Source organism: Rhipicephalus sanguineus, chromosome 5 (assembly GCF_013339695.2).
Source record: "Rhipicephalus sanguineus isolate Rsan-2018 chromosome 5, BIME_Rsan_1.4, whole genome shotgun sequence".
NCBI lineage: Eukaryota > Metazoa > Arthropoda > Arachnida > Ixodida > Ixodidae > Rhipicephalus > Rhipicephalus sanguineus.
Window position 1 is genome coordinate 201,353,352 of NC_051180.1, and position 24,287 is coordinate 201,377,638.

Below are 24,287 nucleotides of genomic sequence, written 5' to 3' on the forward strand. Positions count from 1 at the left end.
TGCAGTCAAGTCTTTCATTTTGTCAAAGTTGTCGGGGGATTTATTTTCGCAATATCGAGAGAAAGCCCTCTTGCGCTTTCTGATTAGCTGAATAAGATGTCCATTAATCCACGGTTTCTTCCTTTTGCTTAGCTTGTTGCTAGTTATATTCCGGACGTGACACCGAATGAGCCGAGTAATGTGTTCTTTGAACACTAGCCATAGCTGCTCAACAGTTGCTTCGTCTGCCCTGCATTCAAATGACAGGAATTGATGCTCTAATCCCGCTGATATTCCATCATAGTTGGCTTTACTGTAAAAGAAGATTCGCCTAGATTCATATGTTTTCGAATTTACAGGAGATCGGCTTAGCTTTGCGAAAAAAACATTGTGATCACTTATTCCGGGAATGACATGTGTCTCGGTAATGACATCAGAGGTATTACAGAACAACAAATCCAGAATGTTGCCGCCTCGCGTAGGCCCTGAGACACTGCAAGAGGCCCAGCACGTCAGTCAAGGTTTTCAACTCACTATATGTCGCTTCATCAGATTTTAAGACACAGCTACCCTTTGTCCACATAGCATCGGGCAAATTGAAGTCACCCGCAAGAACGACACAATCTTTAGAAAAAGTGCAGGCAATTTTTCTAAACTGACGCATAACACTCGGTTCAGAAACGGGAGGCCGATGGAAAGCACCAACAATAAAACCAGAACGATCACTTTGCACTATGCGGCACCAAACAGATTCAGTTTCGTCGTTATCAATGTGGATTTCTTCGGACATCAAGGAATCCTTCACAAGAATGAAAACACCACCACCGTGCGTTGACCGGTCTCTCCGATATGTTTGAAAATTCGACGGAAACATTTCAGAGTTCGAAATTGTTTCGTCAATGATTAGAAAACCAGCGCAAAACCACAGGACACACAGGAAGGGGACGCACACAGCGCTGAACTCTCAACAAATTTATTGTGAAAAACCAAATGCATCGCCTATAAATACACATGAACCACTCGCATAATAGTGCGTCACTGGACATAGCGCAGATAAGCCGCGAATAGCACAACCAAGACCGATCACATCAAACGCCTCCGTAGATACTCCATTTCCTTGGGCAATAATGCGATTGACGGGGTGCTGACACAGTTTTCACCCAACTGCGCAATCTTATACGCTTCAACAACTTCACGCGTTAGGCGGTCCCTGTGCTTGCTGACAACAATACATCTCTCAAAAATAGGTGAGCACGTGCACGACCTACAGTGGATGGCTAACCAGCCATCTTGTCCACGTTTTACATTGTTGTCATGCTCTCTCATTCTATCGTTAGCACAACGACCCGTCTGTCCTACATAATATCTACCACATGTGAGAGGAATCTGGTACACAATATTTCAATACAATCGATATACCTAGTTCTGTGCTTCTTCTGACAGCCTTCTTCCCGGTTCATTGAATTGCATGGCCTCGTCAAACGGCAAATACTGTTTAATTTTGCGGGAGCGGAAAACACCACCTTAATGTTTGCTTTTTGCGCAATTCTTTTCAAGTTATGCGATGTTCTGTGTATATATGGAATGACAGCGACTTTTTCTTTTTTGCCCTTTTCTGGTTCATGATTTTCTTTATTACACGCTCGAAATTTTTTGCGCATGCTCTCTGCGACAGCAACGATTACATGTTCAGGATAGCCTGCGGCTACCAGTCGCTTCACCTGTTGTCCTAACGCTACTGAGAGATTATGAGGACATGTCCGTTCGAGCGCATTGGTCAAGCTGAGGTTAACAATACCCCGTTTTACCAGCTTTGAGTGTGCCGAGCTGAAAGGGAGAAGTGGTTTTTCACCCCGAGGTTGGTACATCCAACAGATGTGATCCCTGTTGATGTGAAACAAAACATCCAGGAAACGAAGTCTCCCCTCATCAGGGAATTCGCATGTAAGCTCCAGGGGGTTAAAAAGGTTTCTAAAAACAGCGAGGGCATTGTCGGCGTTAGTCTTAAATTCGTGAAGGTCACCGTCAATGAAAATTAAAAAATCGTCCACGAACCTAAAAACTTTTACCACTCTTGTGGAATGTAAGGCGTCACATACGGACCTGTCAAGTTGCGCTAAAACCAAGTCACTTAACACTGGGGCTATACGCGAACCGATGCACACTCCTGTCTTTTGAAGATGGGGCTTGTCATTCCAAACAATAAAAGTTGACGTTAAGTAGAAGGTCAACAATTCTAAAAACGCATTCACAGCAATGCCCGATGTGTTCTGAAACGCTGTGGAACCAAATTCTTGAATGGCATTCTCCACACATTGTAATAACAAGTCATGCGGTAGTGAATAAAACAGGTCCTTAACATCTATTGAGAAAGGCGTCAGACCTTTGTCACAGCTCGTCACAAATTGCAGCACTTCCTTAGAACTTCTGACTAGAAAGGGGTCGTTGACATTTAGAATATTCAAATGTTTTTGCAAGAAAGCTGCAACACATTTCTGCCAAGAGCCATTCTCGGACACTATAGCTCTAAAAGGTAAATCCACCTTGTGCGTTTTGGCACTGAAAAATATTTCCAAGCAGTCCTTTGGACTGCCTGCTATATTACGACGCAGATTATCAAGATTCAGATTGCTACAGATTTCTATAGCTTTAGTTCGTAATTTTTTCAGGGAAACATCATGCTGGACAAATGCAGAGTCAACAGCTTGCTGCGCCTTACCATTGTACACTCCTACAGGTAGTACGGTAAAGCCACCCTCCTTGTCGGCAGGTAGAACACATAGCGAATGTTCCTGAAGATATTTCACAACACCTTTTAGCGGCAACTGCGACCGACTCGGCTGGCAGCGTTGAAGTTCGTCCACGGCTTCGGATATGCAGCGCTCTTCTTCTCCTTCAGTGGCAAGGCGAGATACTTGCCTCACCATAGTGAGGAGTTCTGGTGCGGTGCGCTTTGGCTCAACGGCGAATTTTGGCCCCAGGGAAAGCACATCCATAACCTGACTAGGGAGTGTTACTCCCCCCGTCGTGTGGACTGTGCATCTTGGTTGCTGGCGTCTTGTCGGCAGGCAGCTTCGAAGATACGGCAACTGCTGCATCCACAGCCATTCAGTAGCCTGGCTGATTAATCGCCGGAATTCCATCAGCTTACGCTGAGTGGCCGCGGAAGATGTGCCAAAGCCTACCTGTGCTTGCAAGTAGTCGTAGTAGAGGCGTATCTGTCGCTGACATTCCGCCCGAAGAATCTTGCACACCCTCACGCCATGCCCTTGAGAAGGCATGTAACCACAGAACAAGCGTCTGACGTCTTCAGGGAGCACTTTTTTCCTCATGCAGAACGACAAACATCGCGCACGGCAAGTGAGACCGGCTATAGCGCTCACGATGGCACACGGATTCGTAGGCTAACACACAAAAGGGCCCGTTGTACTAAAAATGAATTCCAAAAGTGCGGAGAGCTGGGCTTGTTGGTTGTACATGATTAGAAAACCAGCGCAAAACCACAGGACACACAGGAAGGGGACGCACACAGCGCTGAACTCTCAACAAATTTATTGTGAAAAACCAAATGCATCGCCTATAAATACACATGAACCACTCGCATAATAGTGCGTCACTGGACATAGCGCAGATAAGCCGCGAATAGCACAACCAAGACCGATCACATCAAACGCCTCCGTAGATACTCCATTTCCTTGGGCAATAATGCGATTGACGGGGTGCTGACACAGTTTTCACCCAACTGCGCAATCTTATACGCTTCAACAACTTCACGCGTTAGGCGGTCCCTGTGCTTGCTGACAACAATACATCTCTCAAAAATAGGTGAGCACGTGCACGACCTACAGTGGATGGCTAACCAGCCATCTTGTCCACGTTTTACATTGTTGTCAAAGCTGGTAAAACGGGGTATTGTTAACCTCAGCTTGACCAATGCGCTCGAACGGACATGTCCTCATAATCTCTCAGTAGCGTTAGGACAACAGGTGAAGCGACTGGTAGCCGCAGGCTATCCTGAACATGTAATCGTTGCTGTCGCAGAGAGCATGCGCAAAAAATTTCGAGCGTGTAATAAAGAAAATCATGAACCAGAAAAGGGCAAAAAAGAAAAAGTCGCTGTCATTCCATATATGCACAGAACATCGCATAACTTGAAAAGAATTGCGCAAAAAGCAAACATTAAGGTGGTGTTTTCCGCTCCCGCAAAATTAAACAGTATTTGCCGTTTGACGAGGCCATGCAATTCAATGAACCGGGAAGAAGGCTGTCAGAAGAAGCACAGAACTAGGTATATCGATTGTATTGAAAATGTTGTGTACCAGATTCCTCTCACATGTGGTAGATATTATGTAGGACAGACGGGTCGTTGTGCTAACGATAGAATGAGAGAGCATGACAACAATGTAAAACGTGGACAAGATGGCTGGTTAGCCATCCACTGTAGGTCGTGCACGTGCTCACCTATTTTTGAGAGATGTATTGTTGTCAGCAAGCACAGGGACCGCCTAACGCGTGAAGTTGTTGAAGCGTATAAGATTGCGCAGTTGGGTGAAAACTGTGTCAGCACCCCGTCAATCGCATTATTGCCCAAGGAAATGGAGTATCTACGGAGGCGTTTGATGTGATCGGTCTTGGTTGTGCTATTCGCGGCTTATCTGCGCTATGTCCAGTGACGCACTATTATGCGAGTGGTTCATGTGTATTTATAGGCGATGCATTTGGTTTTTCACAATAAATTTGTTGAGAGTTCAGCGCTGTGTGCGTCCCCTTCCTGTGTGTCCTGTGGTTTTGCGCTGGTTTTCTAATCATGTACAACCAACAAGCCCAGCTCTCCGCACTTTTGTTTCGTCAAGCCACGATTCTGACCCAATGACTATGTCAGCGTTCACTGACCTGATAACACCGCCCAGATCATCAGCTTTATTCTTCACACTACGGCAATTCATGATCAGCAAGTTAATATCTCTGGCACCATGAGGCTTTTCTCTGATCGTTTTTCTTTGGCGTGTCAGGAACGTCTTACTTTTGCGACATCCTGCGCATCACTATCCCAAGTGTAAGTTTTACCGTCAATGGTAAGCTTATCAAAAGAAAGTTTTACTGTGTGACCATCTTCTTTTTTTTATTTTGGATATTCCCATAAGTGCTTTCGTTTTTCACGCACCTGCTGAGAATAGTCGTCGCTGATTGATAAGCCTGAATCTTTCAATCTGTATGCATTTTTGTAGATGTCAGCTTTTTCGTGAAAGTTGTAAAGTCGTAGAATGACCGGTCGGATCTTCCCTCGCTTCTTTGTTCCGATGCGGTGAATTCTTTCGACGCTAGTTAAGGTGACGCCCATTTTAGTAGTGAAAATATCCTCTATAACTGTTTTACGGAGTGAATCAGTGGTTTCACCGGTACCCTCCCTCAACCCATATACGACCAAGTTATTACGTGTGCTTCTGTTTTCAAGATCGTCAAGCTTCGCTTGCATCTGAACGATGCTTACCGACATTCGGTCCACTGTTTTCTCACACCGTTCAATTTGTGCGCCTTTACCGGCAAGGCGCTTCAGTTCACATTCAATTGAATCCAACCTCTGATCCGTACGAGCAATGTAATCGTCAAGCTTCTTGCTAAATGCTCCCATCGCCGCAAGTATTTCTTTTTGACCTTTAAGTAGCTCTTGCATAGCAGAATCATTAGGGCCCTGATTCAATTCAATGTCACCGCTCAGAAGAGAGAGATAATAAAACGAGAGAAAGGCAGGGAGGTTAACCAGAATTGTAGCATCCGGTTTGCTACCCTACACTAAGGGGAGGGGGAAAGGGAAAGAAAGATGGAAAGGACAGCGGAGAGAAGAGCAGGCGCGCGATAAAGAAGCAATACTAACATACACACAGCATCAAAGCACTCCGCCACTCCATCACAAAAGGCTTTTGGGCAAGGCAACACCACCAGACACCGAAAACTCGTGGTGCATTTGGAATAGACATGTTTTTTAATAACCAGCAGAACGTACAAGAGCAGATTGTTCCGTGGCCGCATGCCGGCGGTGCAACCTTGCCCAATGCCGCTGAAAAAGTTGGGGGCATATCTCGAGGCCTCGCCTGTCGCTGTTGATTTGGCTGTATAGTTCAGGGCCACAGAAATCGAAACTTGCACTGGCCACCAAGTCCGTGAAAGTCTATCCGTGCAGTGGTATTCCGGACTGGGCTCACTGGTGTCGGTTGGCAATGTCACTGGCAGCAGGCTTTCAGATGACCATCCGTCCGTTGACAGCCCCGTGCAGAAGGCGAGGATCTGCAGAACGTACAAGAGTAGATTGTTCCGTGGCAGCATGCCGGCGGTGCAACCTTGCCCAATGCAAGGTCGCAATGCAAGGTCGTGATCGTAAAATGTATGATCGATGATGGGTTGTTGTTTCCTGCGACTACAATTTTTTGCACACCAGGCCTGCAATTGTCGCGTGACCAAAATCACGTAACATCGTACATCTACTTATGTGACTACAATCACGTACCAACTAGCCACGTGACTAAAAATCACGTAAAATCATGTGATTAGTCTCGCCACTAAATTCCCGTAACGTCACGTAACTATTGACGTGATGTGTTGGCGCCAAAAACTTCGGAACAACCGGGTGGCGCGGGGCAACCTCAGCGTCTGCACTGGACTCTAATAAAGATGTACTTTCTCTCTCACGTGACTAAAATCCCATCTCGTAACTACTAGTGACGCGACATTTCCCCTTCAGAACCACGCAACAAGTGCGTAGTCTGGGGAACCGACCGAAACCTGAGAAGAATAGATTATCCAAGCCTAGACATATCCTATATACTATACTAGCAAAAACTTTGCACCTCTAGCAATAGCTTGGTATTACTAACAAAACCTTAGAAGAAGCTAGGTCGAAAGCTAGCTCCGCTTTCGGTTCCAGCCTTGCGCAACCAGTACATGCTGCGCACATTTTCATTTACAGATGTTTAAAATGACATCTTTGCGGTACGTTGAGGTGGGCTGCGAGTGCGTGCGAAAAGCTGCTGAATCACAGGATTTTCGTTTTGTAACTAGGAGCACCAGTACCTACCTGGACTTCCCGAAAGCTTTGATCCACACACGTCATATCACACGGACCTATCCGATGCAGCGCACAGTGCTTTGTGATGTTAAAGTGGAAGGCATGCTGGTTTTTTTCTGTTCACGTAGGGCGATAGATATGACAAGAGATGAATAAATATATCAGTTTCACCGCAAGGACGATGCAATGAGTGCGATAGCAACAAATGAAGTAAAGCTGGCAGCTAACTCTTGTAGATACAGTCTCACGTAACTCTACAAAATGCTGCTGTAAGAGAACATAGCCACTCCAGGTAGGAAAGGGGATTTCGCACAGTCTCTTCGAGTTGAGAGCGCAGCATGTAGAAGGGTATATGAGCCGTCCGCTGATGCTTGTCGAGATAGCGATTTTGATTTCATTTAAGCTAGGGCGAAATCATTGCACTGCTGTTTGAAAAAGAACAAATAATTTTTCCTATTTTCTGATTGGCCTAATTTTCTGTTGGTTTCATTAGTAGTGTCTAACACAAAAAGAACCCCTCGAAAAATTCCCCTTCGTTCGTTAAGATTACGATAGAGACACTTGCGTTAGCCCTAAAATAAAAATCAACTGCAAAAACGTCTAACTTTGTAATTTAATTACTATGCCCCGCTTGTCTAAGCTTAGTTCGCTTCCTTTACGCTGCTGAATTGTAGGTACCTGAGAAGATCGTAACGACATCATGAGAAGGGAGAAATAAGTTTCCACCCCAATACGCGTACAAAAGTTCGAACGAGCTTTGTTCACCATAACTTGATCGGGCGTTCTGTTCCTTAGGACGTTTATAAAAGAATAAAGTAAGAATTACAAATGTAGATCTGAACGATGTGATACGCGTGTAGTGCTTAAACATACACAAAAAAACTCATATAATAAAGAGAAAAAGAAACGGCAGCTCAAGATTACAGTGAAGAACCGAAACCGAAAAGAAAGCTCTTTTTTGTTTCGGCGGCGACATCCTGTGCGAAGCTGTGGAACTAAGTCACGGGCTGAAAAAAAAATGCTCCTCCGTCACCCGGAGTCGAACCGATGACGGCGCGGTGATGCCGCGCGCTGAACTTGAGCGATTAGCTCGCTCGGCCACGGTGGACGCCTTGTCGCCGGTGATAAGCAAGAGTTTATCTATTTACCACGTACATTTGAACGACCGCGCTTCAAAAAGCGCGTCAGGGAACGATGTTATGCCAATTGCGGCAAGTTGACAATGGCTTCAAACGAAAGCTGAGTGTCAGGACTACATGTGATTTCCTGACCATTAACATAACTTGCTTAGTTTTACGACAGTGACCGTTTTTGTCTCGAAAAACAGGCCACATTTTTCGCCGTTTCCATAGACTCCCATTGTACAATCTTTAACTGCTCTGGGAACAAAATTGAAGCTTACTGCAACATGATCGCTGCAGGCCTCTCGTGCGTTTAGATTCCCGGAAGGGCTCTGTGGTCTGCGTTTTTCAACATTCACCCTCTACACTTAATTATTTGGGAAAAACTCGCCAGTTCCATTGAAAACACGCTAGCTTCGCGCCGGGGCCGCCAGTGGCGTTGGCTGTGATGTGTCCACAAAAGCTGGATATGCCCGTGACTCCAGCCGACATGCTAACTCTCTTTCTCTGCCCCTACCTTCCAAAAGGGGTCAAATGGACACCCGAAGAGAGTCACGCACCCGTAACCCTCTTTTGACTCTTTTTTTAGGGGCGAAGCTCCTTAAGGCGGCACCCGTTCGTCCCTCGTAGTCGTAGTAGTCGTAGTGCGTGACCAGTCGTAACGCTAGTATCAGATCTCGACCTCCAAGGCGGTGCCGGTGGGAGATTTTTCCTGTGCGTTGTTGAACAATAAAAAATTCTCAGCGTGCGCGCTAACTAAAAGCCGAATTCTTCTGTCTCTCTTTCCCCATTAGCAGCCATTGGCATGTTCCAGTAGGAAACGTTAGTAGAAGTAGAAGTGTAAGTGTTAGCTAAAAGCCGACTTCTTCTGTCTCTCATTCCCATTAGCAGCCATTGTTTATATGACATATATGACACGTTTCTTCTATTAAAATTTCAGTTGTTAGACAGCGCTTGTGTCGTGCACTTTCTTGTGTTTTCGTGTTCCTTTTTTTTGCGCTGAACATGGCGAGTACGTTCCAACTAGCCCAATTTGCCACCTTACTTCAGCCATTGTTTACCTCCAAGGTAGTGCCTGGTGAGATTTCTCCTGTGCGTGATTAAACAATAAAAATTTTGTTCAAAACGCCGTTGATTGATGAAATAAACCAACGAAAGACGCCAGATGTTTTCTAAAAGCAAAACGAAAGAACGCCAGATGTTTCTAAAGCAAAACGAAGAGACGCCAGCTGCTTAACGAAAGACGCCAGAAGTTTTCTAAAGCAATGGTTTTCTAAACAATGAAAATTCACAGCCTGCATGTAAAATTAAAGTGAGCTGCAAGTCGTCATAACTCTCATCGAACCTTTAGTATAAACGCGCCCGATCTCACGTCGGTGATGATGTACTGGGCAGAATTCACGGAAGATTTACGGTTTACCGATGAACCTCCGCAGCTTTGCCCACTCATCGTCATTCACTCCGTGGATATGCTGTGATTTTTTTTCTTAGAGTGTAGTCTTCTGTAAAAATGTTGCTCAGTAGGCATATATCGGGCAAACCGGTAGATGCCTTAATGTGCGTCTGCGAGAGCGCAACAACTCATTAATAGGAAGGCCGTTCACCCATCTGGCACTGCACTGCAAGGGGTGTTATCAAGGTAGCTGCAAGCCTGCTTTTGATCAGACGACAGTAATCTACAAGCACAGGGGCTCCGTGCAGAGGGAGATCGTAGAGGCCTTCGTCATCCAGAGGGAGGGGCTGGATTTCATCAGTCACCCCTTTATCAGTTTGCACGAGGGGGAGATAGCCTTTCTAGAACGTCACTTGACGTAGGCAGGCTGAGCGCAAGATTGTAAGTTTTTAAGATTTTTCTGTCGACTCGTTGGGTTAGATATGATTGCATGGTAGTATAAATATAAGTATAACGGGAGACGAATCACAGCTCATGATTACTGAACTGGATACGGAAAGTAGAAGAGTAGGTCTGAAAATTAATATGCATAAAACTAAAGTAATGTGGAACAATCTTGGCAGAGAACAGCGCTTCGCGATAGGTGGCGAGACGCTGGAAGTTGTAAAGGAGTACGTCTACTTAGGACAGGTAGTAACCGCGGAGCCGAACCATGAGAGTGAAATAACTAGAAGAATAAGGATGGGATGGGGCTCATTCGGCAAGCATTATCAAATCATGAATGGTAGTCTACCACTATCTCTCAAGAGGAAGGTATATAACAGCTGCATCTTACCGGTACTTACCTACGGAGCAGAAACCTGGAGACTTACAAAGAGGGTTCAACTTAAATTGAGGACGACGCAGCGAGCGATGGAAAGGAAAATGATAGGTGTAACCTTAAGAGACAGGAAGAGAGCAGAGTGGGTCAGGCAACAAACGGGGGTTAAGGATATCATAGTTGAAATCAAGAAGAAGAAATGGATATGGGCCGGGCACGTAGCCCGTCGGCAGGATAACCGGTGGTCATTAAGGGTAACTGACTGGATTCCAAGAGAGGGCAAACGCGTAAGGGGAAGACAGAAAATTAGGTGGGTAGATGAGATTAAGAAGTTTGTAGGTATAACGTGGCAACAGAAAGCACAGGACCGGGTTGATTGGTGGAACATGGGAGAGGCCTTTGCCCTGCAGTGGGCGTAGACAGGCTGATGATGATGATAGATGTATCTCTCCTGAATAAAAATATCTCAGTTGATAGTAGCGCGTTGTCCCGTGTCCATCTTCATCCTTGTGTACCGTATTATCGAGCCCTTCTGTTTATCATGAACCAACATCGCCGAATTTTTCACCTTGCTCAACTTTCCTTCTTATAAGTATTTTCCAATAAGCGTTTGCACGCTATTTATTTATAGGCGGAACTGTCCATTGACGCAGAATGATTGAAAACGAATGGGAGCTTTTTGTATTATGGCCAATTGCGTGCAAAGCAAACCTGCCAAATGCCAACTTTATCGGTATTTTTATGATAACGCACTTGAGCTTGGCGATGCGGTGGTCGTGGAGGTTAGATGCACAGGATATTGTCCTCACTGCGTACCTGCCAAGTCGCGTTTGAATCACATCAATCATTTTCTAGTTATGACTAATGGCGCAACACGCATATTAGGGCAAATTTTGATTTTTATAAATTTTATTTTTTTGCATTTTTAGCAATTTCATCATTTTAAAGGTTAAGTTTACCGAAGCCCTACAAGCCATAACCGCAATTATAACTTTTGGACTAGAGGTGAAAATTTTTTTCTCGAAGGTGTTGACCTGCCTTAACCTCTGAAGCGTCTCTGCGCAGCACAAACACTTTATTAAAATCGTAAGTCTTGTAGGCTCAGAGCCAAGGGTCGGCTGAAGCCCTCAGAAAGTACACTGAGGCAGTGCGAGGAAAAACAACTTTACTGGGCGGAGTCCCGGGCTCGACTGCCGGCCGCCGTTCCGCCGTGAGCGCGTGAGCCCGAGCTACGTAGCGTCTTCCTTATCCAGAGCGAAGGGCAATACCCACACTACCCCCTCCCCCTCGATGAGCAGGGGCTCATTCGTCGAAGTCGAGGAGGTCATCGACGGGTGGCTGTGGTGGCAGGGTAGGGGGTGGCACCGAGGTGGGGGCTGGAAGGGCACCCTGCGCCAGGAGGTCCGGACGGGCCGAGCGAGGATAGCGATGGCGGCCTCGACGGTTGTTGGAGCTGGCGGTGGTTGCGGTGGTCGAGGGATGGTGTCCCGCATTGTTACCGCAAGGAGGCGGTTGCGGTGGAGGGAGCTGTCCTGGTGGGCGCGGCGGGAAATTTCTAGGACCCGGCAAAGCGGGCAAAGGATCCTGGTCTCCTCGGCCGTGTAGGGCTATAATGGCTCGATCGGGTGCCGATCCGATAGAAGGAGTCCACTGGAAGGGCGGGGCTGGATCTCCCAAGGGAGGCGCGACGTCCAGGCCACGGGACGGTCGGTAGAGTCGAGGACGGTCCATGCTGCGACCGTGCGGACACGGCCTCTCGATGGCGGGTAACGAGGCCCACGAACAGTGGGAGACCTGTCCCAGGGGGCTGAACGTGAACGGGACCTCCGGGAGGACATCGGTGAAGGCCGCCGGCGCCGGGTACAGTGCATCTGGAGAGCGCGCGGAGCATTGCTTGAAAGAGCTGGCGTGCAATGCTACAAGGAGAACGCGAACTTGCTATCTTGCAGCTTCCAATGTTGAATGTGCCAGCGAGTGGGGAGTTAGGCGATATAAGGTTTAAGCTCGGAGACATGTATTGGTCCCATGAGTTTTCCGGTTGTGGTGTGTTTCAAACGGTATAATAAGTTACCAAGCTTTCGCGAAACGCTAAATGGACCTTCCCACTTAGGTGCTAAGGATGCCGAGAAACCTTTAGATGCGGTGCTCAAATAGTGTGCACGGCGCAAAACTAAATCGCCGCGCTCTGTGACGACGGTGGGCGTTGTATTGACGCGCTTGCTCGAGTCTTGCATTGTCCAATTGCTCGCGAGCAGCAACGACGGCTTTGGAAAGACGCTTTCGCCGAGCTTCTGTAAAAGTACGGGTGTCAGGGTAAGACGGATGCGATGGTACCAGGGTGTGGCTTAATGGAAATGAAAGCTCCCTCTCGAAGTTAAGAAATGCGGGTGTATAACCCGTGGACCTATTGACCGTGGTACGCGTAGAAAACGCCATTTCTGAGAGGTTAACATCCCATTGCGTATGTGCCGTGGTGTTCGCTCTGAGCATCTGAGAGGTTAACATGCCATTGCGTATGTTCCGTGGTGTTCGCTCTGAGCATCGCCTTCAAGTTTCGATTAACGCGTTCGGTGATATTAGCTTGGGGGTGATATGGCGATGTCTTTTTGAGTTTGATGCCCAACGCTGAACATGCCTTGACAAATGTACGACTAGTGAAGTATGTGGCGTTGTCCGTTATCAACTGTGGTGGAAAACCGAACCTGGAAAACACATCGAGAAGACAACGCCAAATCCTGCGCGAAGTTAGTACGGGCAAAGTGATCGGTAACCACTAAGAGGTAACGGTTGCCCCTAGGTGTACGGGGAAAAGGACCCATTACGTCACACGCGACGATTTTCCAGGGACTTTGGCTAAGTACTGGCTGCATCAAGCAAGGTGGGAGTCCGCCACGTGGTTTCACCCGTTGGCAGACGGGGCAGCTTCGCGCGTAACGGATGATGTCCTTCCGCATGGATGGCCATGTGGCAGTCTGACATAACTAATCGTAAGTTTTGCTGGCAGAACTCTGACCGGCTAAAGCCGAATCATGAAAGTATCGAATGAAGTCCCTCCTGAGTCGCCTGGGGACGAACGCACGAAAGGGAGAAGTACCGTCATCCTCGTCCGCGTGGGAGATGTATCGTAGAAGGAGGCCGTCGTCAGCAAGGACATAAGAATCGAACTCACCGCTTGGTTGCGCGTTCAGGTCAGCTAAGTGGCTGAGGATCCGTTGACAAAGGCCGTCGTTGCGCTGCGCCTCAAGGAGACGCTGCCTGCTGATCAGGGTGCCCCACTGAGGATCTGTATCCACGGCAGCAACAAGGGAGGGATTCTCCTGTGAGGAAGGCTCGGGCAAAGGCGCACGGGAGAGGGCATCAGCAACTTTGTTTTGCGCACCATTTCGGTGCTCGACAGTGAAATGATATTTCTGGAGCGTTAATATCCAACGAGCTAGGCGGCCTGCAGGATTCTGTAAACGCTGCAACCAAGTGAGCGCCAGTGGTCCGTTTGTACCGTAAACGAGGCACCATCCAAATACATGTCAAATTTCTTGAGTGCGAAGACGATCGCCAGATAAAGGGTTCAGGGCTGGATGCAGCCTCAAAACCCTACATCTGGCGCCCAACGTGGGGCGCCAGATGTAGGCTCAGGGCCTAGGCTCAGGGCTCAGGGCCAAGGATGGTTCAGGGCCAAGGGACGGCTGAAGCCCTCAGAAAGTACACTGAGGCAGAGCGAGGAAAAACACCTTTACTGGGCGGAGTCCCGGGCACGAATGCCGGCAGCCGTTCCGCCGTGAGCGCGCGAGCGCGTGAGCCCGAGCTACGTAGCGTCTTCCTTATCCAGAGCGAAGGGCAATACCCACAGTCTTTAAAATCGGACGGACGGCAAGCGCAGCGAGTAATTTTTTAAAAGCCAGGTCCCTTTGATGGGTCCGTTCTACTTTGTTCTTTTATTGCTTTTTCGGAGATCGTAGCTGGTGCTTAGCGAGCTTAGCATTCATCGGCATGAAGTCTCTTTAGCATCCTGCAAGTCCCAGGAATGATCGAACCTGTTTCTTTGTCTCGGGGCACTTTGCAGTGAGTAGCTTATCTACTGTGGTCTCCAATGGTCCCATTGGCACCACGGTGCCAATGAAATGCCACGCCACACCGTGGTATTTCTAGGCCACTTCGTGGCCTAGAAATACCACGGTGTGGCGTCCAGTCTCTCAATTCCGTGCCTTGATGTCAAGGCCAGCCTCTCTGATCCTTTGTAACTGCTTCACCAACGTCGAGATGTGTTCTTCCCAGGAATCGGTCGCAACGAGAACACCATCGTTATAGCGCTGGACTCCCCTCATGTTCCTCCGCAGTATTTTCATAGGGCGTGTGAATACGGCCGACGCTGTTTTTATGCCAAACGGCATACATGTGAACTGGCACAGCCCGGATGCCGTGGCAAACGCTGTTTTAGGTTTTGATTCAGCGGCCATGGGAACTTGCCGGTATCATTTGGATAAATCAAACTTCGAAAACAATTTTTCCCACGGCTTCCGCAAACACAACGTCGGTTCGGGGAATCGGCTCTGCGTCGGCTTCCAGTACATCGTTTATTTCGCGAAAATCAATGCACAGCTGGTATGTGCTGCCCGGTTTCTTCACTAAAACCAGAGGAGAACTGTAGAGGGACGTCGACCTCTCGATGACCCTTAGGCGTAACATTTTTCTACTTTTTTTGTGCAGTATCCTTCAGGCCAAAAGGCAGAGAATAATCTGGAGCTCGGATGGGTGTACAGGATATTTAATTCAATTTGCACTCGACAAGATGTGTTCATCTAGGAACGTCATAAAAGACACCCTTAAACATCTCCAGGAGGTTCCTGATTCCTTGCCGTTGGAATGAGGACAGCGTCTCAGCGAGTTTGACTTCTGCCGAGCCATCATTTTGCTTGTTACTGAAGCATGGCATTCCTCTGTCACAAGTTTCGTCTTCAATGACAGTAAAGGCAGAGTTTACGTCCTTGGACAGCAAAGTACGCTGATAGTATTTTTAACATATTAATGTGAAATAGTTTTACATTGTTCCCCACTTCAAGCAGGAGGTCTACGCAGTTTTTTTTGCCGACCACGGGAAATGGTCCTCTCTATTCGAGGAAAAGCCTGCGCTTAGCAGTCGGCAAAAGAAAAAGAGCCTGATCCTCTACTTTTAGATCGCGCTCCTTTGTTTTCTTGTTGTAGCGTCGACGCTGGTACTCCCTTGACATTGCCACTTTTTTATGTGCTAGGTGTCAGGTGCTTCCACACGTTCGCGTAGATCCAGAACCTACTGATACTCGAGGTTCACTTCATGTTGAGTCCCAACTCATTCATAATTGACATCGGCCCGCGTTCGTATCGGCCGAGATAAGTTCGAACGATGAGAAATCAATGCTTGCTTCCCAGACGTCATATTTTTTAGCGCAAACAGGAAGAAAAAGAACGAATTGGCTGAGATAAGGGAATTGGCTGAGATGAGAAGGGAAGAAGACAGTGCACAGGGCAAGCGTTAGCGCTTGCCCAGTGCACTGTCTTCTTCTCTGCCTTTCCTCTTCTCAGCCAGTTCCTTCTTTTTCTTCCTGTTTGCGCTAAAAAATATGACGTCTGGGATACAACAACTAGCTCGAGAAGAAGTTTTATTGAACCATGCTTGCTTGTGGAACGTCCCGGTACGCATAAAAAATTAAGCAGATCCCACGTACCGTGGGAATCAATGTAATGTGAAGCATGCGGCGTGAAGGTGACTGCGGCGCAATTTTTAACATTGGCCGAAACGTTACCAAATGTCGCTAAAGATGCGCAAATGGTATACGCGCACACATAATGTTGAAGAGTCGCACATGTATGATATTGTTACGAGAATGACGACTCGGTAGACTGTAGTCCGTAGACTATTGACACGATATATTTACAGTAGCGGTTGCAGCGCTGACCATTTCAGCTCAGAGCCCGAGCGGAGAGAGAACTTCCTTCTCTTCGTCCGGCGCACAAGCGCATGGTTCAAGGGCCCTGCAATATGCATGTAGCAATATAACCAGTTGTTTACAGTTGCGTAACAACGCCAACAGCAACATAGGTATTACCCACAGCAGACGTGGTAAGCAGATATGTAGTGCTTACACTTGTCCTTTATGAGGGAGAACGCATGTGTGAAATGGGTTCTTGGCAAGTGGAAACTTGAAGTCACCTTTTGCGTTGGTGAGGTATAGGCCGTCGAGGCTGGTAGCCCTTTGAAGTGCTGCGTAGACCAACTTCAGTAGATGGCGCTCATCGTATGCGAAGACTACCTCGGCGTACGTAGCCCTTTGTGACATATATAGTCATAGTATTTTCCTGCATAAGGAGACACTGTGCCCCCTTACACGAGTAGAGCCATATGCCGTCAGGGGACTTAGCGGCGGCTTCTTCGCGTGTTACAAAGTCGCTCTCAATCAATCTTACGTCATCTTCGGTCAGCATGAGGTCATCGCCCCTCCCCCCCTCATATGAAATGAAGAGAACACTGCGTCGTTCTGGCGGACCACGTGGACGAGTGGATGGCAGTCGAGCCTCTTCCAGGGGCTTTCTGTCTTGAACTCCCTCGCTTGCCTTGCTCTTTTATATGTACGTTAGCCGTTAATGTGCTGATTGAGACTGTGATTAATCTGTCGCACATACCCGCATAAGATCCGCGACCTGTGGATCAGTAGTCGAGCACCATAACCACTAGACCACCGTGGTGGGTCTCGTAGGCTTTTGACGTCTCAGACATTCAGACCTACCGGTGAAAACACCCCTCCAGATGAACGGCATATTGTTGGCCCGTCTTGAGGTCCTCCGGCTTGCTGGAGCGGAAGTTCCCCCTGTATCGTTCGGTAGTAAAACGAAACCACTGCCATAGGGCTATCTTTGCTTTTTCATAGTCGAGTGAGTCTTCTGACGAAATACCAGCTGACAAAATACCTGCAAAGCTTCCCCCACCACAAGCATACTGAGCAGTAGCGCAGTTGTCCTTCGGCCAATCTTGTCTTTTTGCGATCACCTCAAGTAGGCGAAAATACGCATCTAACTGGTCTCTCTTCTCGTGGAACAGCGGTCGAAGGTTACGGGGACATATTGGCTGCTGTGGAGCCACACTTTCAACGTCCATGGGCGCGCGAGCATAGATCACTTTCTGAGCGTCTAACAAACGTATGCGAAGCTACAACATTCTTTCCCCGAGAGCTGCTTTATGCGCATTAAGGTCAACTCTACCTCACGGGCCCGTGTCTCGCGCCCGGCCTACTCTCGTTGGCCCTGTTCTCGCACTCGTGCTGCTCGCGCCGGGCATCGCGTTCCTCAGCGCGGATATTCCTTTCGCGTGCACTCTGGTCTTCTATCTACGTTCGATGCGCGTCTCCCGATAAACCAAGCTTCTCACGGAGACTAAATTGTTCTGTTATATCCATGTCGTGGTCGATATGTTGCTTTTAAAATACCAGAAGTAAGCCTCGCGCCACGTTGGGCGCAATTGTGATGGGATACTTGCAAATTAGTAGACAGGAAGAGTACGTTGCTTCGATGACAGCAGACAGCAATGTTCTTAAGAAAGTGGCGAGGCTGTTTTCTGCTTCTGCACTTTATGGTGCGAGCCCACGAGCATAATAAACACAATAGAAGACACTAAAACTAACACAACACTTAACAACATATGCAAGTTTCAAGAAAACACACAAACAAGCTTAGCCTAAGCGTGAGGTGAACATTCTCACCTGTGAGTGTCAGTAAATGATGCGGGGCACTTCAATGTTGAAGGGAGATCGGCACGGGGATTTATTCATTGCAGAAGTTTGGCGGAGGACGAGGTAGCGCTTGAGTGAATGCCGCGACGGAGTTGTCAGGTAGGTGACGAAGAACGTGGGCGCGCGCAGTCATGTAGAGTCTTCCGCTCCGACTCGAAGACACTGGGCCACAGCAAGACTCGGGACTCCACCCGACCGTATTGCTGGCAGCGGTGGAAGTAGACGTTGACGGCCACGTGAAGTCGTGCGCTTCCGCTTGTGGGTTTTTTCCGGTAGTGTGACACTCGGGCCTATGCCCGACGGTGTTGCAGGTGATTGCGGTAGCTACCCGTTCGCTACATTGATTTACTTTCGAAGCTTGAGGTCAAGCCGAGCAGGCCACTCCGAGTCCTGACCTCTGCCAGGCACTCTAAACTACTTCTGACCGTGATGCAGGCGATCAGCCTCCACGCCCCTTCCGCTCTATGGAACACCACCGTCCCATCTCCGTCGCACATCACATGACCCTTTCTTGCGCGCCTCTCTTTTCCTCCTGGTGGCCTCTTGTTGCAGGCCGTCGTCGTCTTCCTTGTCACCGCGCTTCTGTCTGACCACTCCGTTCGCTTTGTCCATGTTCGCTTGGTCACACGACGCACGACACTTGCGCACATCTCCCTACTCACCGGCACTGGAAGGTCGCGAAGACCGTGGATAACAACCTAGCGGAGGTGTTTTGCTATAAGAAACAGCGTGGCTGGGCCGTCTGGGCGAAAGTTGTGGCATTGTAGTGCCCCACCCTGGCGGACGGATGAGCGACAGAACTTGGCGGAAGTCGATTCGAGGCGTTCGATGATAGCACGCTACATGGCATTGCTCGCCTGCGATGTGGGTCAGTTGGTAAACGGAGAAGGCGCAAGCGTTGCGTCGCTGTCGAGGTTGGTGCTCGATGCTTCGACCGGATAACGAGATAGGCATTCTGCGTTGCCACCCTGACTTGTACGTCACTGAATACGTATATTCCTGCAGCTGTAGAGCGCAGCGACCACTGCTTTAGTGACGAAAGCCAATAGAGAGCATGATGGCCCGTGATTACAGCGGAACGCATGCCATATATATGTGCGGACACGAGCGATGCGTTCAGGCCTTCTAATTGAATGGTTGCGCTCTGCAGGTGTAAGGAGGCGCCTAGCGTAGGCGATAGCAAGGTTGTGTCTCTCATGGCGTTCGGCTAAGACAGCTCCGATCCCGTGACCAATGGCATCGGTTCGGACCTCTGTAGGAGCGAACGGGTCAAAGTAGGCCAATAGAAGTGGCGCCGTCAATATTTTCATGAGGTGTGCAAAAGTAGCAGTTTTGGTAGAACCCCGCGTAAACCCCACGTGAAAAGCACGTCTTTCTTCAGGAGGTCAGTTAGTGGTCGAGCAATTGCTGCAAAATCTTTCGCGAACCGTCTGAAGTAGGAACAGAGTCCCGGAGAACTCTGGACGTCTTTGACTGAGCCTGGTGCAAGGAAACTAGTGACCGCAGGAATTTCCTCCCGGTCCGGCTGGACACCTGAGACATCCACGGGGCGATTGAATCAGTCCTGCGGAATCCTGCAGGCTTAAGAACGGGAAACAGACACCCACTCGTTTATAGCAGTAAGCCACAAGGGTTGCCAACTTCCTTTCCTTAACCCTGCCGCCACGTTGCGGCATGCCGCAGAACTGCTTTGCAATGATATGTATTCAAGGGGTTCGAGTTGTCAATGAACTCGCCCTCGCGATGCCAACTGCAAGCTTACTGTTTATCTCAACTGGTAGGGTGGCCACCCCGGGAAGTCGTTGGTCGCGCGTTCGATCCCCGGACCACGACAAATTTTTCTACAACTCAGAAGCTCTATTTCGGTGAAATTTGTAAACGGGTGTTTGTCTATTTCCCTTTCTTAGCCCTTCCGCCACCTTGCGGGGTTCAGTCGAACTGATTTGCCTTATCAGCATTACTCAAACGCGAATACCTGGCGTTCGCTCAATGCAGTTTAAATTGACCGGGGAGTGCGTGGATCTTACTTTTACTGTGATCACAATTTGCACGTATTTTAGAGCGCCGACTTAGGCAAGAGCCTCAGTATGACCACGGGCGACTCAGTACAAAGAGCTGTCACTAATATAAAGAAGCCTTAAATTAAGCTTTGGAAGCAAAACTCTTGCGAAAGTAGAGAAGTTGAAGTTTGTCTTGTGACAGGCGCGCAGGACGGAGCATGTGCGGCGCTCGCTTCTTCCTAGGCGCAGGTAAACACGCACCACGAAGGAGGCGCCATTAATTAAGAGCGCGCAAAGATGTTGCGAGGCCCTGCGCAAACGTCGCGTTTGATAGATGGCCTCGCTCGGGAAGCGTCGTCGCCTGAGTGTGGAGGCCACGCTCGACATCAGGCCTACATGCCCTTGAGATGGGTGTTTAGCAAAGGCGATGATATAAGGCCCGCCATAGGAACTGAAACAGGCTCCACGTTGATTAGAAAGAAAAGAATTTGTGTATAAGATTGCCTGCCTCCCAGACCAGCCTCTGCAATTAACAAGTAAGGTGCCCCAAAAGGAAGCACGCAAAACGAAAGACGGAGCACGCGAGCTGTGGCCAAACTAGGGAAGACTGCATACAGGCGCGCTCTATCAGCAGATGCATAGTGAAAGTGCGTCGGCACATTTGGCTTACCCATCCCGATATTCTGATGCTCCCTTTATCGCCGGCTAGCGCTAACCCACGCTGCTACCATCGCTGTTCTCCAGAAGCGCTTCCAATGCTTTATAGATTCGTTTGCCCATGTCTTCAAGAAATCCTCGAAGGTAACATATAACTGTTGGCGTCGAAGGCCCCAAAACCACGATATCATTGCAAACTTCACAATGGCGGTAAATCGGGTTAATTGGTTGTTCATGATCGCAAAATAACAGCGCAGCGAAACGAGGGACGAACACAGAGACAAACTGGTTTGTTTATGCAGAAACAAACATTTTTTTCACTTGTGAACAAGGCTCCCGTACGGGGGCGGAAACGTTGTGCTTTTATTTGCTTGTAATCGTGGTCAGAGTGTTGTTTTAATTGTCTTCAAATCTGTTCCTGACCAGACGGGTTTCCGTCCAAATATCAATTTCAAAAATTTATATCACTCACCTATCACAAGAAACAGATAAATACGTCATGCGCAGAAAATCCTTTCGTTTATGAATATCTATTGAAGGAGTGCTAAGGCACTGATCACCAAGCTTATCGATCAAGTCAGCTTCTACGATTTCACGCGTGATCTGTTCGCTATGTTTAGCGACGAACCTCGACTTGACAAACAACGGAGGGTGGGTTTTCAGTTTTGTCAATTGCCACTTTCAAATCTAAGACAGCTACTGCCATTTCAAACGCGTTTCTTGCTCAAAACGACAGGTCGCTTGCGATCTTACAACTTGCAGCAAAAAATCTTTGCACAAGGTTTTCACTTGAGAAGCTAGCAAAGGCAATAGAGGGTAGTAAGTTAGGCCATTTACAGGTGTTTTTCATTGCAAAGACGCACAAATCTGACTGCCCCTTAAGGGTCATTGTTGCGGAGAAGCTAACCTGGCAAGGACTTATCGCTTGGTTCTTACAGGATAAGCTGGAATGGCTGGTGATTGAAGATGCTTTCTTGATTACAAATTCAGAAGTGGTTGTTGAATGTCTTAGCACACACGATAAAACCATGTTCACTGCTATTTCAATAGACGTGAAAGATTTGTACTATTCCTCGCCACAATATCTAATTTTGAAGTGTGCTGAAGATAACATTGACCAGGTTGGTGCCATTAATTTTCAGAACACCACAGGGCTATCTGTTAGCATTTTCTTAGAGTTACTCGCTTTTTGGAGACTCGAGGGGGACGCCGTCTAGTGCAGATGTGAAAACATCGGCCCCCGCGTTCTAGAATGTTTTCGGTCGGTTTCTTGCGCATTGGTGAGCGACCTTTCGAGCCAGTCGAGGCATAAAGCCACACGGATTCCGTCGATATGAAGTTTTTACGGTGGGTGGACTTTTCGACCCATTTTCAAGACTTTTCTGCTGAGACCAAGTTGCACATCGTCTAAGCCGAACGCGCTAGGCCGGGCCTGCGGCGGCGCGGCCGCCGGCCCTTATCACAAGGATTTTGCAGCACTCTACGCTCAAGATGTCTACGCAAGTCTCCGTCGAAGGCGAGGATATCACTCCTGATGATTTTCAAGACACTGGATGGTCCGTGGCCACCGCTAAACGCAAACTTCGTGCGACGCGTACCCCCAGGAACGAGATGCAAGCAAGCGTCTCGATGCCCGGCTGCGCGAGGTCGTTTTATCACTGCGGAGCTAAGGTTAAGAGGCGCCTTATCGCTGCTTCGAGACTTCCTCACCTCCCTAGAGATAACCATCGAGTCATCGTGAGTCCCAGAAATGGTCTCGACATGAGACATGTGAGTCAAATCAAGTTTGCGAAGTCGCTCGCAATGGCTGTGGCGCTCAGTGAAAGAGACGTCGCGGAAGACGAGGTATGCCCGAACATGATGCAAAACATCGCAGTTATCAGCCCCCTGGCAGAGAAGAACGCCAACGCGTATTCCAGTGTCAACGCCATTATTCTCGTTACGGCAAGTTATTAGGTTAGAGCCTACCGGCTGCCCCCAACAACACATGCAAAGGTATCATCAGGGGTATAGACTCGGCCATTCGTCAAGACCAACTTTACTCACTTATCGTGGACTCAAGGAACCCTACTGCACTTCAGGTGAAGAGAGTAAAGAATTACACCACGGTTATAGTCCTGTTTGATGGGTTAAAAGTCCCAGATTACATCATATGTGGCACCAGCTTGGTGCGCTGCACCCTGTATCGTAGACAGGCGGATGTATGCTATGGCTGCGGAAAGCTAGGTCATCGAGCCGATGTTTGTCCCAATCCAGAAGAGACGGTTTGGAGAGGCTGCGGTATGCAAGCGCCTTCGGACGATCACGTCGGCACACCCGGAATGCAAGTTGTGCGGGGGTCCACATCCCACAGCAGACAAGATGAGTAAACAAAGTTTTCAAGTGCCCTACATAGCCCGAAGAAGAGAGCGGCTGATGGAATATACGTCGGCCTTTGCGGAACAAGATGCCGACATCATCAGCTTCACAGATGGCGGGAGCGCCCCCTGGAACGGGAACTTCCTCTTGGTGGTTGCAGCTGGTGGCTCGCGCCCGCAGAGGTGCCGCGGCCACCTGCGCCGGGTGGTAGCGGCGGGAGGTCTGCGCCGCTACCACCCGGCGCAGGTGGCCGCGGCACCTCTGCGGGCGCGAGCCACCAGCTGCAACCACCAAGAGGAAGTTCCCGTTCCAGGGGGCGCTCCCGTTCCAGAGGCAGAGCAAGTGGCCGTTCGAGATCCAGGGGCCGTTCCCACCCTAGGGTGCCTACTCTCAGCATCGGTGTGTAGCAGAGATCAGCACCGGACCTGGGCATTCAAGATCAAGAGCTCCCAACGACAGGTAAAGGGGGGCACTTATCCAGAGCAACAATCGGATATTTTTGTGCATATGCAATGAGAAAATGCTAACCTCAGGGCAATTCTCGAGCAACTTAGAGCTGAGATTTAAGGAAATCCCAGCAGGTTTCGTCACCATCTCCTCCTATCACACATCCCGGTACAGTGGCCGCATCGGCTACGATCCTCAACGAGGTTCTTATGGACGTCCAGCCAGGGGGGAAACCCACAAAAAGAAGAGCGCTAGCAGAACCGGCCAAGGACGAGGAGGCAGGTTTCAAAACGCAGGTCAAGGATACCTTGGGCGAAATCAAAAATGCACTAAAAGTAGTGATCGAGTCGATTGCAGCATTGGACAGCAGAGTCACAAAGATCGAAGCTGACCAAGATGAATTTCTGCATTCAGCCGAGGCTACTCCTGTTCAAGTAAAGCCTTCAACAAGAGTAGCCTCGCACTGCTGTAAGACAACTCCGACGGCCACGCTGGATGCGTCCACCATCAACCGAGTAGGGGCGTTGCTGCGCCGATGAATGAGCATGGCGTTAGCGACCGCTTGCTTGGCAGCAGTAAAGGTGGCCTGGGCCTCTGACGACAAGGAATGGCAGAGGACGGGCCGGCGGTTGACCGAAGGAGGTCGGTGAGCGCTCGTAGCAGTTCGGCACAGTGTGGTATGAAGCGCCTGG

At 48.8% G+C, this 24,287-nt stretch overlaps 1 protein-coding gene across 1 annotated transcript; it reads right to left on the bottom strand.

The window, feature by feature from the left end:
* Positions 1-11,678: 11,678 nt before the first annotated feature.
* Positions 11,679-18,745, bottom strand: LOC119395185 (wiskott-Aldrich syndrome protein family member 2). The gene is made up of 3 exons (XM_037662463.1): positions 18,629-18,745; positions 13,546-13,693; positions 11,679-12,247 (listed from the first exon to the last, which is right to left on the bottom strand). The coding sequence occupies exons 1-3, from the start codon at positions 18,743-18,745 to the stop codon at positions 11,679-11,681; spliced, it is 834 nt and encodes a 277-aa protein (XP_037518391.1).
* Between the last annotated feature and the right edge of the window lie 5,542 nt (positions 18,746-24,287).